The 20,925-nt window shown below is 29.9% G+C and overlaps 1 protein-coding gene and 1 pseudogene across 1 annotated transcript; both read right to left on the bottom strand.

Annotated features, from left to right (window-relative positions):
- On the bottom strand, window positions 2,701–4,785 carry LOC109362819 (transcription factor MYB1R1-like). Its single transcript, XM_019608856.1, has 3 exons — window positions 4,385–4,785; window positions 3,754–3,962; window positions 2,701–3,466 (listed from the first exon to the last, which is right to left on the bottom strand). Exons 1-3 carry the CDS (start codon window positions 4,647–4,649, stop codon window positions 3,059–3,061), a joined length of 882 nt encoding a protein of 293 aa, XP_019464401.1. The 5' UTR covers window positions 4,650–4,785; the 3' UTR covers window positions 2,701–3,058.
- Window positions 13,972–15,807, bottom strand: LOC109339974 (annotated as a pseudogene).

Raw genomic sequence — 20,925 nt, 5'->3', positions numbered from 1 at the left:
TCAGATTTACAGAACCCCAATATGGCCGAGACTCTTCTATTACATTATGATGGAAAATCTGCTACTATTGTGGTAAGATCAAACACAAGAAAATAGAAATATTCGGTTCCATAATTAATTACTTCTCCTTCCATCATCTAACAGGTTTTGCTAGGCATGTTTGAAAAAGAAATGTATGTTCTTGTATAAAATAAAAGACTTTGAAAAATATGTCATTTATCAAGTGATGCTATTGAGAAACATATAACCACACATGTATCTAAATCATAATACAAAGTACTTTAAGATGTTTAACTTTTCTAAGCAAAAAATAAAATATGCACTTTAAACTCAGCTCTTTCTTAAACTTGCATAGAAATACAAAATAAGCAAACCAATGTACAATAATTTCACAGAAAAACTTGTGTTCTTCACTCTTCTCATACCTCAGTAATTAGGATGGGAAAGGATTCACTTACTCTAAGAGTAACTCATCCTAACTATTAATTCTAGGAAAATTCATGGTAAACCATTATTATCTCATAAATTATATAAAATAAAATTATAAACTTAAAGTTTAAATTATATCATTGGAAAAGTTATTTCTCCCATAAAAAATGAATACCTTCAAATCAGTGGCATAAAAAAACCAATAGCCATTAAAAATCCACTAAGTTAATCACCCACTCACAGTATTGAAGAATCAATTTACCCACACAATCTAACCATAACAGGCACACTTAGAATATTTGAACAATGATCAACACCAAAACTCCATCACAAGATATCCACTATCCTTTAAAATTTATCCCTAATCCTTATTCTATTGTTGTCCTATAATATGTAAGGTACCCACTACACCTCATAACTTTAAAACATACCTTCTATTAGTCTAACATAACCAAATTAAAACTAGACTTTTTATGTGAGTAACAACTCTACACTATTCAGAAACTTCAAGCCCCTCTGCATTATTGGAGAGGCAGTGTATAGATAGGATTTGTAACACATGTCAAAAACAAAATTTTAATGAGGTAGATTTTTACTTTTTTATAAACTAAATAATTTAAAAAAAATTCACATTTCAGTGTCTTAGAGAGGAATTCATTTAATCTAAGTATAGTAAATAAAATCCCCAAATAATAGGATTTTCTGTTCCCAAAAAAATTATGGAAAATGAACCAAAGTGCAAGATTTAGAGTTGAGGGGCTTGCATCACTCTCCCGTGCATCATAATTACCTCTGACACTTCATTTAATACATCTCCAACTAGACACTATCACACCGCCTGCAAATCTAGCATGTCATCTGATAGTATGATCAGAAACAGACCTACTATATGGCGGAGACAAGCCTTACGCCTATAACACCTGCTGCAAGTCATCATCAACCAGTGGACAAATGTTATGTCACTCATCTCAATTACTATAAATAGAAAGTGTCTCTTTATAGGAAGTATCACTTATCTCTTTCATTCATTCATTAAACCCTAAACCCTAAACTCACAGATTCATATATCTCTTACTCACTCATCATTACTTGCATTTACTCTTACTTATTCTTCAACACACCCTCTGAGTCTCATACTAACTTAATCGTTGGAGAACCTTTTCAAGTACTTCCCTAGCGGCTTCAGACTCTGCACCAACCAAAGTTAGGAGAAGGCCACCTCAATCGGGCACCAGCTCCAATCATCTAACCGACCATTAAATAACATACCCATTACCCACAATTTTCAGAGAAGGTGGTATAAGAAAGAAGTTTGACTATGAAGAGGAGAATGAGGTTGGACACTTTCTTCCTCTCCTATATCTCTTTCTGATAATAATGCAAGGAATGAAGGGTTTGTTTTAGTTACTTAGAAAAAGGTTTAATTAATTTATTTAGTTAAGAAAAAACTCAAAACATACAAAACATCATGGACATCAATCAATGCAAACTCCTACAAATCCTACCCCATAAGAAAGTAATTTGTGTTAAAATCATGTTTTGTTTATTAATGATTAGCTTATAAGTAACATATATCACTTTCCTATAAATACAAAGATTTGGTAAGAGAATATATCATTGCTCTTAATTAATTGATGCTCCATTGTAAATAAGCACTTTTTTAAGCCGTATGGAGTATAAGGCAACAAGCATTATCTGTCCAATCTTTAGCAACTAGAGCACGCTCCACAAGAATGACAGAAACCAACCTTGAATTGAAGTTAATTGTAACAAAAGATTGAATTTTAAAATTAGATTTGTTGTGTTTTTTTATCAGATTAGAGTTTCCTAACATTTAATTAGTTTGACTAGCTTTGAATTTATCTCATTTTATTTTTTATTATGATAGATCATACACTTATCTTATTTATTTTGTATAGACTTCTTCTATTGAGTGTTTAACATCTATGTAAAGTTTTATACACAATTACTATATCATTCACCATTCATTTGAATTACATTTTTTGAAAAAACTGTCATAAGTGGCAAAGTCGAAGTCAGGTTCAGGTATAAACAAATGACTTGACAAAAATAACAAATTGGACCAAAAACCATATTCAAAGTTATGATGCATGAGCTCATAGACAAGTCAATCATGATAGAGGTTATTAACAAGTAGGAGTAAATTATGTCATATTCACCACAAATGAAAAAATGTGCTCATCTACAAATACCTAACAAGAATGCACATACTGGCTAATCATTCAACTCAACTTGATATATTTCCCCAAAAGAAACATAAACCACTCATCTATGAAGTCCACGTCTAACTTTATCAGCAATAAACCAAAAAAGTACTTGGTTATTTTCAGTTCCATTAACTACAAGCATAAAAAGCCAAATAAACAAGAATCTAAGATTAACCATAAGCAAACAAGAAGAAACAGGACAGGACCTGTACAAGGAACTGAAGGATCAAATTCAGTCACCTAAGGTTGCCTTCTCTAATCCATAGCCCTTTTCATTCAATCATCTTTCTCTTCCTTCCATCACCACATAGAGACAGAGAACTGGTATTAGAGATAAATAAAGTATCTATATATGAATCCAAGATGTTCTAGATATGGACCACAATCATGAGTCGTGTTTCTCAAGCAACGCTTATGATGTTATCTCCATTATTGAAACGAGGTATTACAGGCAAAGGTGAATGTCTTGAGGATGTTTGTGGATGAGATGAGAAGGATAGCCCAAGGGACAGTGTTGGTGGATCCATAATTGAACTTGAATTGGAGGCAATATTAGACATTGTGGTAGCTTTAGGAATTAGAAGAACTTGGTTGGTTGATACATTGTGTTCCATAATTCCTTGTCCCAAAGTGAGTTCTTCCATGGGATTCTCAGCCTGGATTGAAAACATTCCAGAACCAACACCTATCGGATACATCGGCATCACTTGAAATCCATTCTTGTTGCTAGCTTCAGTGGTTGCAGGGCACATAGATTGTGAATCAGAAGCACTGTCTTGATTCTGGGTCTGTTCTTCCTCCATTGGTACCTGATACAAAAATTGATAAGATTATGCAAAAACTATGTTTCTCCAATCCTACCAAGACTAAATAGTTTAAACTCTTGGCAAGTCAACGGAGGGAACCAAAAAACTTGAATCAAACCTTTCTATCCTACTAAAATTCTCTTCAATTACCATATTAATTTCATAAGGAGACAAATACACAAAATAGCATAATTTTCATATTCATTTTTTTGTTTATTTTCCCTTTCCCTTCTTTGAAACTGGTTGAACATAAAGTAAGACCAAAAGACGCAGGTTGCTGAGGAAATTACAGTGTCAGTCGTGATGTCAAAGAGGCTAGATCTACGGCGACGGCGGTTGAGGTTAGTGCGGCGGAGAAAGTATTTCTGAGCATGGCTAGCAACCTGGGTTGGGGTTCTAGTCTTGACATAGTTCCTGGAGATTCCTCTCCAATCACCTTTCCCCACTTTCTGCAATCCCACCAAAAACAGCTTGTGTTCTTCCTCCGTCCACGGAATACCTGCATCATCATCATCATCACCATCACCATCATCAATTTACAATCTAATACATTTAGATCTATTCTAATTTCATTCAACAATTATCAGTCTTACTGCTTGTTTGGTAAAGTATATTATAGCACACAACAACAGTTTTCCCCCTTCAGTTTTTTTAAGCTAGGATGTTGGAAATTAATAATGTGATTGTTTATCAATCCGATCCAAACATATATGCTTATTGTCCAAAAATTCACTATTTTTCACACCAAAAAATCAGCTTATATTACAATCAGACACCTTTACTATAGTTTTTGGAGTACAATAATTGATTATCCTTAAAAATAATCTCTTATTTCGTTTAAGTTCCAAATTTCATTAACATTAACAAAAACAACAAAAGCTAATAATCGATCAAAGAGATATATATTGATCGAATCCGAACCTCTCTTGCGCTCGCGGAGCTTGGCGGAGTTATGAGGGATGGCGTCATCGGCGGAGGCATAACCGGCGGCGATAGCATCTTTGTTGCTTGTGTTATTGTTGTTGTTGGAAGAAGCATCTTGAGGAATCTCGTAATGTGAAAGATTGTTCAAACTAACACTCTTCCTCATCGAATCAACCACAACCCTAACTCCGAACAGCATGAATTCGCCGGCGGCACGGTCGCCGGAGACGGCGGAGTCAGCGGCGGTAAAATTGCAAGACATAATCGGATCAAGGTTTGAATTGGATTAAGTCGGAATCTGAAAGTGAGTGAGAATTAATGAAAATAAATAAAATTAAATTAAATTAATAGAGTGGATGAAGAAAAAGGATAATAGATCAATGCCATAGAATTTAGGAGTGGTGTGAAGTTTTATATAAACTGTAGGAGAAAGCGATGACGTGGCAATTTTCAATTTTTTTTTATTCTTGCACTGGAGCATTCTTGTCCGAGCCAAAAGATCCACAAGTATGTGGGGCTAACTTGTCCAACGAGCATTTTTTCCATCCACAACACTCGAACCCAGGTCTTGCTTAAGGAAAATCAAACATGTACCACTTGAATCAACATCCGTTAGTAGGAATTTTCAATTTAATTCATTTAGTATTATTATTATTTTGACTGTGGATTTATTTGTTTATTGCGTGGCGTTCATTGGTCGGTTCTTCTGCTAATTTGTACTATCTTGTCTCCTCTAGATTCGACTATTAACCTAATTTTATCTTTTTTCCTTCTTTTAAATTAAATCCAATCCAATCTTAAAAGTTAAAATGAGTATATTTTGTTACCACTGATTCGTTCATAAGAACCGTCTTTAATAATAATATAGGGATATTTTATAACTTTACATACTATATCAAATTAATATTAAAATGAGTATATAGTCTTTAATAATAAATTCGCATTAATGAATTTGGGATTTATATCCAAATCTATATATCTGTATAAAAGTTGTTATCCAATTCAAGAATGTCAACAAATTAATGATTTTATTAGGTTTGTAAATAACTTATATCATCAGATTTTGGATTCATTTTATAAAATAGGATTAAATTAAGTAGGACAATTATAGATGATATCTTTTATTCTAAAAAGTGTGTCAACACTTATGTTTAGTCAAAAAATATTTATTTATTAAAGCTTAATTCAATTATATATTTTTCTAACAATAACAAGTGGATGATGCATACACTAGCATACTTTTTGGGACAAAATATGTGTTCCGAACTGAATTGATATTAAGTTAAGATCTTGTGCAAATTTCATAAGTATTTAAATTTGGTGCAATTTATCTAGGATTGATTTGATTTAATACTACCAAGGGAAACTACTGTGCAAATTTCGAAAGTAATTAAATTTGATGTAATGTAATGTAAGGAATGCTTGGTGTAATTTATAACATCATCAACTCTAATATAATGGTTTTATTTATATTTTTATAACTAAAGTTTGTGATAGAGAAGGAAAAGTAAAAATTGTGCACTGCTCAGAATTTGAATATATTTATTCAGACTTTATGTTTCACAACTAAGTTATCTATTATGAATGAATATTAGTATAAATACGTTCATTTTAACTTTAAGAAAAATATTATTAGGGTAGTTGTTATTTCAAGGGAAATAATATATTTGTATGTTCATTCTTTTTTATTCGGACAACTTAATTATTATGGTATTGTATTTTATAATAACAATTTTTATCAATCAAATTATTAGATTTGGAAAAAACAACTATTAATGTATTCTATCTAATTAATAAGAATGCTAGTTTCCCCCTCTTAATAACATAATTTTCACTGTGATTTTTAATCATCAACTTTCCGGTATTCAACTAATATTTTTAGTCAATTATTTGAAAGAGAATCTTACACACCATATGCATATTTTTAATAATGAATCAACATGCCTCCGACCATATACTATGAAGATGAATATAGTTATGTTTTAATATAAGATACCAATACATGATAGTTTAAATAAAGGGAAACTTAACAAGTGGCCTAAGATTACTATTTAAGAAAGAGATAAAGAAAACTTTGTATTGTTATCATCACATTTTGAAAAGTATTTGACTTAACATTCCAATATTTTTTAAATAATAATAGTCATTAACATATATCTCTGTGTTTTTTAACTCCATCTAAGTTAGAGATAAAGAAAGTCTCAATCTTTAAAGAGAAATCTAGGCCTATATTATAAGGCATCTATTTTATGAAAAGAGAAAGCAAGATATTCTTGGACTCACTTCTCAAGTAGAAATCTAAGACAATTATATATATATATATATATATGTAGTAAATCATTGGATTTTAAGGTAGTAAATCAAATCAAAAGAAAGTAACAATAAGACAAATGATGTGAGTTTGTGACTAATTAAATCATTGGAACTAAGGAGGCATTGATCTATTACAGTAAGACTTTCTCATATATTGTACTAGGAAAATGATATATTTTTCTACTAAATCATTACACTAATCATTTTATTCACAATAAAGTGACATATATCGAAAGATGATACCTTATTTGTTGATGATTGGTTTCCAAATGACATATGTTACATTTTTTTAAGTAAAAGTATTAGTAAAATAATTTAGTATGAGAATATAGCATTAGACATTGTACTAAGTTATATATCAAACATTTTAATTATTGTGGGTAATATTTGTGGGAAGCTGACACAAATATGAAGATATAAGTTTCTTATTGATAAAGTGAGAGACTATTTTTTGTTATATCAAAAAAAAAAGTTAAGTCCTTAAAAAATACAATGTTATTAATCAAAATCGAAATCCAAGGGTGAGTGGGTGCGATTCGCAACTAATTAACAAAGGGAAAAAGATATATACATCGACAGTGTAATAATTGATTTTTAATTATCATTGACTTTTAAATAAAAGTATTGCAAATGAATGGTGGATGATATACTGACTGTGTATAAATCTTTACACTGTCAGTGCACACATTTTACACTCATTAACAAAATGTAAGACTTACAAAACGCCATAAAATTGAATTGATTTTTTATAACATCAGTGTACATTTTTCTTCTACTTTATGGCTGCAATTTAAATGGTTAACTCTTTTCTTGTTTCAAAGAACAAAAGTTAAACAATATTTACTGTTAATATATGAATTGTATTTGAAAATATTTATACACTCTTTTCTCCACGAGATGTTGTTCGAAGGTTTGTGACATTCTCACATAATGTCATGGTCCTAGACACAAGAGTAATGGTGCCTCAAATGGTACTTGTACCCATATACCTAAAGTTTGCATACATAGATCAGGATTTGTTATCTGTCTCTCAATTTCAATAAAAACAAATTACGATAACAATTAAAAAATTTAAATATTCATTATTTTATATTTTTGTTTTAATATTATTATTTCGAAACATGGTTTATGACAGAATCTGTGATATTAGATCTTTTTCCAATTTAAAAGGGCAAAACCACTTGCATTAGATATTTGGCATAGAAAATGACATTTATATTCATACATATATTTGAAATTTATATAACTATTAAGTTCTTATTATCAACTTTATAGCAATTTTAGTCTGAAATAACCAAACTAGACATAAGAACTAAGATGTTGAACCAGAAATAGGAATCCTAAGATTGAAGTAGAATTATATTTACCAAATTGAGATGCAGGAGACAAACTCACAGTAGCATCCAATTTATAATCCCACTACTGAAACCCCAACACATGGTATCTTTCTGACAAAGATCTTCTATCCCAAAAAAACCATGTCCTCATGTTCCTAACTAATAGTTTTTTTCAAAATAATATAAAATATTAATTTATGTTTTTTATATTTTTTTTTTTCGATTAATTGACATATTTTGATTGATTTGGTACATCATTAAGAACACCAATAGATACATATCTTTCCTCAAAACTGAAGCACAAAGTATTATGGGGCCACATGCATGCATAGAAACTTTATCTTAAATCTTTATCTATCAGATCAAGGGTCAACCTTACACTGTTTCATCAACTTGTGCTTAAACTAATTTTTGAATCATTTTATATGCCCACTAACCTCATATTATTAAATTAAACCCATCTGATCGATCACCACTAATTTTTTGGTTAGTTTAATACTACTTGCATAGGATTAAAATAACTCAACAATTACCCCTAGTTTTGTATTTTACAAGGTGGGTTGTTTAATCATAGAAGAGTAGGAAACATATTTTTTTTAAGTTGTAGTGATAATGATAATGAAAATGATTGCTTTGTGTAAATGGAATGAAGTACAAGATGGTATGTTTACTGGGGATAGGGATCATATTTCATGTCTCGAACTAATCACATATTGTCATATGAATAAAAGAAAAAAATTAAAATAAAAAAAATAATGATTCGAGATAGGAAATGTAACACTTTTTGCATGTGACTTTGTAAACATTAGTTAATATTATTGGTCATAAATGAGATCAAGGATAAGATTTTTTTCCTTATCTCTTGAGACAAGAGTATACCTTTTTTTCCCTGTGTTTTTAAAAGATATAGTGTATGATATGATGAATGATTTATTGGTGTAGTTTCCTTTGGTGGTGGGGTGCTACTAGTGATGGAGGATAAGCCTTAGATAAGGCTTTGTGGGGTTCCACTATCTCATTTTGTTCTTCCAATTTCACTGTCCTTATTTGTGAATCAATCACAATTTTTCATGTGCAGAAATTAAATGTTGCTCTATTACAAAGTTAATTACAAATCCAATAAAGGTTTTAATTATGTTATCTATAAGAAATTCCATGTTCTCTTCTCTTTGTCACAGTTGTTCGATTTGTGAAAAGAATCTTTGGATCATGTTGAGGTTAATCTTTCATATTACATTCAGCCATATAAATTTAATTATGAGTGTGAAATTTGTACACTGACAGTGTAAAGATTTATACACATGCACACTATCATCTATCTTTTATTTGGATTACTTTTTTTAAAAAATCAACAATAATTAAACATCAATGGTGGATGATACAATGACAATATATACCTCTTTTTCTCTTTAATTATCTAATAATATACTAAAGGAAGAGTTAGAACCAAGAACCACGATGTCACGTCTCAAGCTTGATAAGTCGTAGTAAATTACTGATTTCTAGATACACTTTGTTTTTTTTATTGTGGGGTTATTTTCACACTGTTGCGTGCTAGAATGAAATTTCTTTTCTGATGTTCAAGTTTGTTTCTTTTTCAAGTTCTTTTGGGGGAACAGTATATTAAACTAATCAAAATGTATTATTTAATTTGAATTTTTTTATAAAAATATAAATTAATATTTAATATTATTTTAAAAAATGTTATTGATTATAGACATGAGAACAAAGTCTTTATCCGACAAAGAATCTTTATCCATTTTCTACAGCTTACACTCTTCATATTACGGATACATTAAAATGCTTGAGTTTCTTAAAGTGGATAGTAAACGTGTATATTCAATAGTATGAGAAATTATATTTGATTTATGATAAGGACACTTGTTGTGGAAAAGCAATCACACACCCAAAAATAATTAATTTTTAAACGAAATGTAAGGAAATATATTTGATAGAAAAAAAGAATGAGAAAATAGGGGTGTGTATTCTTAAATAACTTATTAGTGGGTTAAAGTTTATATGCACTAAACCTGTAAATCAAATCAAAAATAGATATACTCAACATTATTTTTTCACCTAAAAAAAGATTGGAACAATAGAGGATTCTGACATTCAAGGCAAATTTAACCTTCTTAATCTATGTTATAAATTAATAAAAAAATATTATGATGTACTTATTTAAAATTTTAAAATACATAAATCAAAACATAAACAAGTTTTTATAGGGACAATAAAAGATATAAAAAAAATAATCTATTATTGTCAGAACAAGACCATACAATTTAAGCAATTGGACCAGAAGCACCTTCTTCCTCTCCTTTTCAGGGCTGATTTGAATATTTAAGCATGAGATAGGAAAGCCTCTTTTCCATGAATCTGCACGTTAGGTAAATTGGATTGTGTTAATAATCAAAGGTGGTTACTTTTTTTTTTTTTTCTCACGTGTATCCTCGTAGGCAATTCTGTGCGAGCCGGGAACATCCACAGGTACGTGGGGTTAACTCTCCCAACGTACATTTTTTCCATCAACAAGATTTGAACCCGAGTTCTTACGAATCAAGCACTTGAACCAACGCCCATTAGTAAAGGTGGTTACTTAGTTGCAAAGAAAATGAGTTACATCCATGTTATGACCATAGTAATATGCATGTAACATGCATGAACATTCATAGAAGGAAAAGTTTATTTGAACACATTGGAGTGAATACCAAATGTGGTCCCAGCATATTTTTCAATTCTCCTAATAAATATTGCTTATAAGAATCGAATCATTAATATTTTGGTCAATAATAAACACTTTGTTGATGAAACTATTATGATTAAAATATAGAAATATTTTACAAACCAATATAACTTTTCATAGCAAACCCCAAATATAATACATGGATGTTCGTGCACACTACAAAAATAAACCAATATCTTGATTAATTTAGTTTTCTTTTCCTGTTTATGCTGGCTTTTCATACTTAGAAGGCTATTTCGGGGTTAATAATTTAGACAATGAGATTATTTGATTAAAAATAAGTCATTAGCTCTATTTAGTGATTTGACTTATAAACCAATTGGAGTAATTTATGGCCTAATAAGACATAAGTTTATAAGTCATTTTGCTTCATTTTTTACACTAAAATCAATAAGTTGTTCAGCTAATTTTAGTAAACACCTTCAATTCAATCAGCTAGCTTAATTATTAGCCATAAACTTTCAGTTCTCTAGCTTTTTAGTCACACAGTGACTTTTCAATCTTTAGCCCATTTTTCAAATTAATTGTACTAAAGAGAGTGTACATTTTTTGTTCTTGTTGTTTTGGAGAAAGAGAGGATTTAATAGAAGAGAACTTATGGGACATAGTTTTCCAATCATATTTGCAGGAACATGTGAACAATAGGTATAGGAAAAAGGCAAAATTAAATTAAAAATGAAGGGAATCTCATAGGAGTCAAAAATCATAAAATATTATAAAATATTGCGATCAATTCATTCCATTTTTCCGTTTTTCGAAGATAAATTAACATATTTAAATTATGTGTCAAATGCACGAATACCCTATCATATCCATCTTTTGATGAAGGTATACGGAATTAGAATGCAAATACTACTACAATCAATGGTGGAACCTTGTATAATCATGTAACATTCATGGTTAACCCACCATAAATTATTTTCTTTAGTATATTATAATTACATAATTATCTTCCTTGAAAAAACATCTTGATGGCTTGCTCATATACTTTTAATCAATCATTTGCCAACAATACAAGTTGAAGGAGCAACTCGGTAGAACTTAACACTTGCATGTTACTAATCAATTCTAAATGAATTTGAGATCAGGAAGTATTTTTCAATTTCGACTTTCTTAATAATCATTACTCCTATCACTTAATATCTTTTATTTTAAATATTTTTCCAAACTATTGTAACAGAAACAATAAGAGGGCTGGTTATTTAACTATTGTAACAACGGGCGTTGGTTCAAGTGGTACATGCTTGAGTTTCATTAAGCAAGAACCCGGGTTTGAGTCTTGTGGATGGAAAAAATACCCGTTGGGAGAGTTAGCCTCACGTACCTGTGGATGTTCCCAGCTCGGATAGGATTGCCTCCGGTGCAAGGATACCTGTGAGAAACCAAAAAAAACTAATGCCTCTTAGAGTTGCCTTCATTTTAGGATTGTTTTTAGCTTAAAATTATAAGTATAAGTCTGGTAATTTATGTTTCGGCTTAGGTGTTGGGTTAAGGTTTTGATGAATATTTGGTTCGATTTGTGAGTAGTATTTAGGCTAGGTTTGTGTATGTTTAGGGATGTAAGGCTTATGATCTCGGTTTAGGGTGTTGATTTAGGGATTTGTAGAGTTTGGTTGCGGATTGAAGATATAACTTAAGGTTGATGGATTTGATGGGAAATGGCTTGGCTTGTTGTGTGTAGGGTAAAGATATGTGGTTGTTTGGATAAAGGTATATGTGTAGGGTTGGATGATCACGGTTGGGAAATTTTATAGGATTGAATGATACGGTTGAGTATAGTATTTAAGGGATGATCTTGGTTCGAATGTTTATGGAAGATGGTGGATGATTGGTATGACGATAATGAAATGGATGGAAAATGAACATGGTTTTGATGGAATTTGTGGGAGTGAGAATGATGTGTGTGTGAAGCACAAGAGAAATGGAAAAGAATGAAAGGTGAGGCACCACAAGTATGGAATATTTGATAAGTCAAATGATGTATGCCACAAGCTAAGGAGATTCACACGCCAACTTGGTTGAAGAGCCTTGAATGAGACTATATTACTTGTCTTTTTTGAATGAGCCTTGTCTTGAATGCCCTGAATGAGACTTGATTACTTGTCTTTCTGGAATGAGCTTAAACCGAATTTGAAATGGTCATCAATTTATTTATAGGCTACTTGGATTGTTAAAAACTTGCTTATTAGACTTTTTCCACGCTAACTTGAAATTGATCTCAATGATATCTTCTTACTTAATTACTATGATAACTTAAATGTCTTTAATTATATATTTGTGTCTTCCTAGGATTTTGAATTTGCAAGGTTGATTCACATGGTCTAGTCGTGCCAAACTTGAATGGACTTTAGTTAGTCGTGTCACTTGACCATGCCACTTGAAATCTAATGTTCTACATGTGCCCTCTTTGGATTTAATTTCTTGGCCACTATTAGACCATGTTAAAAGGGATTAAATAAATTCTCAACCCCATGTTACTGATTTTAATGAAACTAAATAAAATACTTCAACAATAATTAAAATAACTCATAAGACTAAGCATGAGAATTATTCTCATTTATTTATGCAATAAAATAAACCAAACTACCATATAACACCTAAAGACATAAACGCCCTTCCTCCATGTGATCTCCAGGATTAATTGAGTCATTTGTAACCTTAAGGGTCTTGATTCGGCTTTGGCCCTAGTCATTGACCCTATTGACATCTCTTGCCCCTTGACTCAGAACTTGGCCTAACATGATTTACATCACAAACACAATAGGACAATTGGTTACTTAACTATTGTAACAATATTGTTTTTTCAAAAGACTATCTTTTATTGTCAATATTTTTTCAAAACTATTGTAACAAAAGTGCTCCTAAACTCAATAACTTTTTCCACACAAGTTATTTTGTAACAAAAACAAAAGGATAACTGGATATTTCACTTCAATGAACCTCCACTGTTTTTTACACTTTGCATATCAGGTTCTAGAAGATCAATTCGGGTGCTACCAGTTCTAGAATCAACATCATTAGCTTTACCAATTTGCACATCAGGTTTGAATGCTATAACTCCTGCACTAGTCAGTGAGGTATTACTTAAGACATTAATTTATCCTTTTTTGTTCTATTTGAAGATGATTCAGTGCCTTACAGAATTCGACTCTGTTGTGACTTCTGACATACAATATGCTACAAGAATGAAAATGCAGGGAAAGTGAAGGATGATGAAACATTATGCTACAGGAATGAAAATGCAGCCTTTGCAATATGCAAATCTTGGGCAACTGTGCTTTTCTCCATTCGACCAAGACTGATTAATCCGAAACTATATTAAAGATAGAATGTTCTAAATGATGATCCAAAATGGTACTAGATGAAACTGTTTTTCTTTTGATAAAAAAATACAAGCACATCAATGCACTTTCCATCTATTCATAATCAAGGTGGGTCGGATGCAAACCAATTCTTGTTCACCACTGTTACACCCTACTTCTAACAGCAATGCTTTAATCTAGGTTTGTAGTGCAGAAGATTAAATGAATAGTTTTTAGAGGCAAAAATCAACTTACGCCACAACAACTGTTGCAAGCTCGGGAAGATTATCACCCGTCAAGAACATCTCCTGCATATCATTCAGCCAAATTGATAGTGCTGTTAATGCGCCACCCTCCCACATCCTGCAAGATAGTCAGCTTTAGGTTTCACATGATAGACTATCAATTTTCAATTTCAGCATTTATACCGCTGATCATTTATCTGCCAATTTCAGCATTTATCTGTCAATTAGATTCATCATCATACTCTCCCTTGATCATTTGTCCAATCACTTGGTGAATATCTGACACCCTCATTGTGATCATCTCATCAATTAGATTATATGCATCAATTGACCTGCAACCAACTTAGAGAGGTAGGTTTAATTATAACACAAATTAAAGCATCCGAAGTAAAATGTGATCGATTGGTGGACATCGTCATACCTCCCATGCTTTCGATACAAATCCAACAGAATACTATACGTCACAGCATTCAGTACAACCCTGCCGCCTGCATTTGCTGAAATACATCCATTTCCTCTTTGATGGACCCCAACTCTGCACAAGCCTCTAACAACACATTATAAGAGGTAATATCTGGCACATTATTAGGCACTATCCCACCTTCATTCATAGTTCTAAACACCATTTCAGCTTCATCGCCTAAACCCGTATGAGCACAAGCACTAAGCAATGTATTATAAGTAATAACATCCCGCTGTATCACTTCATGCCTCATTTCAGCAAACAGCCCCAATAACCCCTCCCAATCAAAACTACCATTAGCACAAGCATTACTCACAGTATTATAAGTCAATATACTCGGCGAAATCCTCCCCTGCTTCATTCTATCATGCAACTCGAGTGAAGTCTCATACTAACCATTCCGTCCATATGCATTAATCACCGCAGCACGCTACACAGAACACCTTGGTTAGGCATTTTGTCAAACACCTCTAAGGCACTTATCAAGCAATCCTTCTCTGCCCAATAAAGTAATCATAATGGCGTAAATGTGTTCATTTGGCTTGCACCATATGTGGCACTGCGTATACTTAAAAGGGAACAAATATCTTCTCCATTAATGGAAAGGTAAATACATGATTTTTGCACTTATTTTTATGGCAAAAGTGTAATTTTATGATAATCAAAAGGATAGATGTGTCATTTAAAATTATATTTTCCGTTGTTTTTTTGAAGCACTTGTCTCTCCGATCGCCGCGTTGTGCAAATTCCTTGAACACGAGTGCGAAATCGTTGAGGAAAATCTTGTTTTTGTTAATTAGGTTTTCAACATCGTAAATGCACTTCCCTTTCTCTACGGTTGCCGAGGATGAGTTCACGCGATTTGGCGCGTGCTTGAAAGTGAAATCTTCGGCGGAATAAGAGTTTTCGGATGTTAATGTTGTTGAGGTTGAGGTTGAGGTGGAGGTGGTTAGGGTTTATAAACGTAGTGGATAGAAAGGGAGGGTTGGGTTGTGAAATGGAGGGTGAAAGGGTCATTTTCTGTAACAAAGTTGAATTCAGAAAATCAGAAAATGAAAACGCAATAACATTGATGTTGATGAAAACACGGGGTTCAGAAATAATTGATAAATTATTATGAGGATAATGTATCTCCTTTAAGCATTAAAAAATGTGACATGTGTTATTTTGTTTGTTTTTAAAAATATTTTTATAAAAAATGATGAAACATAACACATGTTATGGTTTCACCGGTAGAAAGAAATAACTTATTTTCTTATACAAAGATATACTTCATTTCCAAGTGTTATTGGTAATTGGTCGTGGTTTTGATGTTGAGTTAGTGAATGGAAAGGTTTAGAGGAAAAGGTGAAAGAAGGTAAGATAGTAAACATAGTTCAGAAGAATGCCACGTGGTATTCCTTGTTTGGATAAAGGGGAAAATAGAATGAGAGTGAAGAATCCAATCCTCCGGGTATGGTCCTGGCGGTAACGGATTTTTAAACATGGGTTCTGGCGGGATATTCGTCCTTATGCATTATTCAATTTCCATCTCCATTATTTTATTTTACTAAAAATTTATTTCAATACTTTATATAATGGCCATTACTCTCTTATTTGGTGTCTAAATCCAATTAAAAAGTAATATTTTATTAAAACAATTGTACTAACCATAAATTAATATTTCTTATATTATTTATTAAAATTTGAGTGACAACACATATAAGTATATGATTTTTTGGACATATGGTATTTGTTCATATCTACTCAACTCTAGTATGTTGAGTGTATATCGTTTTCCTTTTTGGATAAAAAATCTAGGAATGAAGTGAGAATATATTTTATCAAAAGTAAGAGTAAGTTTAAAATTTTTACTCTACATTTTAGTCATTAATTCTAATGAATTCAGTAATAAATTAGTGAGTATATCTAAACCATTAAATTTTTCTTAGACTAAGTAAATTTATCCGTTTTTATTTTGTGTACTTTCCTTCCTCATAAGGCCAAATAGAACGAGAGATTTCCATAAAGCCAACACAAACATGAAGAACATTCTTAATCCATTCTCCGCTTTGATATTTTTATTTCTTGAGTTTTGTTGTTAAATAAGAATAGTTCTTAGTAAATAAGAACATGGTGATGAGAGATGACTTTCATGTATTGTGATATACTTTATTTATTTTATGTACTTTATTTATCTTTTAATTTACTATATTTTAATTAATGTAATATTTGTTTTGTTTTTTCGTGTCCACTTATTTTATTTTTATAATTTCCAACAAAAGATTATATTTTTAGTTATATTTCATTTATAATAAAATTATTAATAAATAAGTAAGTAATTATTGTTAATAATTTATTATATTCATTGTAAAATATAAAAGTGTGGGTAGATTGTAGGATTCAAATAAGAATAAAAATAATAATATATAGACACAAATAAGAATGGAAGTATTATTTGATGTTGAAATGCTCTTCTCAAATTAAAGGTTTTACCCCATTCCAACCTCACATCTATCTATTAGTTGAATATGCCTCATTAGTCATCTTCATACATTTAGTGTTTAACATGTTTTTTTCTTCTTTACTTTGGTATATTGGGATTGTTGGCATTCTGTTTGGGTTGTCCAAATTGAACACATTGTTGGTGTTAGAAGCTTTAAAGATGCTACACTCAGGTATGCTTTGCTTTTTTTACTTTATTAACTAGCAGTATATCCGTGTATTTGCATATGCCGTTTCGTGCTAGTTTTGAAAAATATTTAAAATTATAATTAAGTAAAAGATACAAGTTGTTAGTTAAACATAAACATGTATTAATTTAAAAATACAATATAAATATTCAAGTTGTAACACTTGTACGAGTTGAAACAACAAATAGTCATGTAATTCAAAATAATTATAATATAAAAGTAAAAAATAAATGTGAATGAACAATTTAAAGTAATAAATCTTAACGACATAACTAACATTTTTTATGTTGACTCTCAATAAATTAAACTTCAATTCAAAATCTTTGTTTCTACATAATTGTTTGTAATTTATTACATGCGAGGACTTTGGATAATAAAGAGATTAGTGCGAAAGTTCTCAACAACTAACAATGTGAAAACAACAAAATTTAAGGAACATAAATGAATACACAAACAAAGTTTACAATATACATAACAACAAATCTACCATTGATTTGTAAATCATGATGGCAAATTAGTTGTTGTATTTTGGATTTCAGACTTGACTATTAAAATACACCATCATTATATTTCAAGATGTACTTCTATGTAATTTTTCATATGAGTGGGTAGGTTTATATGGACCAATTAACTTTGTCGGGGAAGTGCTGGGAATTTTTGAGAAAGTAATTGAAGGAAGTTATTTTGTGTGAACAAACTTATTTTGTAATCTATCATTATGCATTAAGATCTTTTGACAATAATTAAAAGAAAACTATTATGCCTGAAATTTGTAATATGATCTTAAAACTATTACAATAGTTCTTTCAAAAACCAATATCTTGAGTCTACGTCTTCTACTTGTTTTCTTTCTTCACAAATTTCAATTTAGTTGCAAATATTATTGAATAACTTTACATAGTTATTTAATAGACTAAGATAAAATGATTATGTTGTTACCTACTTAGTGGAAACTTGGAAGATGACTTGTTCTCCTTAATATGATAATGGTTTAATTTAGTTGTTCTCGGTGGCTACAATAGTCCAACATCAAAGTGATTGATGAGTTTTTAGACATTGATGGTTGAGAGTAAACTTCAAGATAGTTAATTCGCTTCTCTTTTTATCAGTGTTATGAGAACCGGACTGGACTTGACAGCTCGATCGGTCTGACTGTTGGCCGGACTTAAAAACAACTTTTATTTGCAGTCTTAACCAAATGAGGTTTGAACCGAGGAATTCTGGTCCGATTGTGTTAAACCTGGTTCAACCGCATTAACCTGAGGAGTAAACTCGAATGTTCAATTAAAAAAGATGAAGATATGTTAATTCAATATAATTATACATAATTATTAATTATATAAGACTTTAGATTTACACATAATTATATTTTTTTAGATAAAAATTATTAATTATGTATAAAACATTTGGTCAGACCATACAGTTTAATTGTTTAAACCAGTTAAACTTAATATGAAACTTCTTTCGGTTTAACATCTGGCTTGACTTTTTCAACATTGCTTTTTATGCATACATAAGATCATATAGTTAGTAGTATCCTATTAATTAAAAAAATCATCAATAGATTTATAATTTCATCATTATTTGATTCTAAAATAAGATTAGTATAAAAATACATATTATTATTACTTGACTATAAAATAACTACAAACAATATGTTATAATTCATATTATTACTATTTTAATATTTCTAAAGTAACATCATATTTTAATATTGCACATGTAACCATATCCCTTTTATTTTTAAATAGTTATCCTCATTTTTTTTGTAATTTTATAATTTTATCCTTATGCATTAAAGTAAACCCATGGGAATAGATTTTTCAACCGTTTGTAAAAATAAAATTGTTAAAATCAATTCAACTAAAAAATAAGATAAAAATTTGAAAAAACCAACAATGTATGAAATAAAGATAAAGATATTGATTCAGGAAAAACAAATTTATGATTTTGTACAATTATTGTCCTATAATGGTCAATGATACATTGTGATTTATCCAAAATATATGAATTATAATATACATTTATTTATTTGATGAATATCAAACTAATTAATACATTTGAACATTTAATTTAATTAATTAATTGTCTATAATAACACTTTTTAACTGATCAAGAAAATTTGAACTATTCTATTTCCTTAAGACTTTAAAAATAGAATTGTAATTGTTCTTTATTAATATAATAGTAAATGTATATTAAGTTTGCAATGTTAAAGTAATTATGTAATTTGTTCAATAAATCACATACATTATAGAGTTAATGTGTTATATCATCGTCTTATTATATTTGATCATTTAACTTAATTGTGTATAATGTCATTTTTGTAATTGATTCATAAAATTTGAGTTTTTATATTTCTTTATGACATTAAAAATATAATTATTTAATTATTTCTAAATCAATATAATTATAATTGTGTATTAAGTTTCTAGTGTTAAAGTAATCGTGTAATATAGTTAATTAATCACGTACGTTATCGAATTCAACGAATAAGAACAAATTATAGCTTAATGAATCAAAATATAAACAAGTTATAAGAAATGATGTAAAACAAATGAGTAGATATTACTCAATTAATATTCCACAAATTTATTAATTATAATACTGCAAATTTATATTCCATTTTTTGTAACTAATCCATAAATTCAAACAAAAAATAATATAAATTGAATTAAATATTAATATTCTCAAAATTTATTATTTACTATTATGTCATCTATAATGAGCATTGCTTAAAATTAGGGAATTATAAATAATTTAATCAAAATATAAACCAAATCAATTGATTGTCACAATCAAATCAAATTGTTTAATATTTTGATTCTCTCATCCTATTAAAAATAAAAAAACGCCATCAAAAATCAAATCACAAAACTAATTGTGAGAACAATTATTTAATTATTAGATAACAAAATAAAAGATATTCAAAGACAATCATACCTAACAATTTTGAATTCTAAAATCTAAAATGTAACTAACAATTGATTAATTGTGTATAATGTCATTTTGTAACTGAATGAAATTTTTTGAACTTTTATGTTTTTTTATGACATTATTATTTAATATAATTATAAATGTGCATTAAATTTCTAAGGTTAAAGTAACCATATAATATGCTCAATTAATCATGCATGTTATGGAGTTCAATAAATCAAGACAAATTACATGTTAGGTTCCAAATTTAAACAAATTATCGGGAACAATGTAAAACATTATTCCCAATATTTTTCAATGTTAAAGTAACCATATAATATGCTCAATTAATCTTGCATGTTATGGTGTTCAACGAATCAAGACAAATTATATGTTAATGGTTCCCAATTTAAACTAATTATCACGAATAATGAAAAACATTAATGAGTGGATATTACTAAATTAATATTTCACAAATTTATTAGTTATAATTTTTCAAATTTATGTTCAAATTCAAATTTTGTAATTGATCCACAAATTCAAACAA

Source organism: Lupinus angustifolius, chromosome LG01 (assembly GCF_001865875.1).
Source record: "Lupinus angustifolius cultivar Tanjil chromosome LG01, LupAngTanjil_v1.0, whole genome shotgun sequence".
Taxonomy (NCBI): domain Eukaryota; kingdom Viridiplantae; phylum Streptophyta; class Magnoliopsida; order Fabales; family Fabaceae; genus Lupinus; species Lupinus angustifolius.
This window is presented reverse-complemented; position numbering and strand designations above follow the sequence as displayed.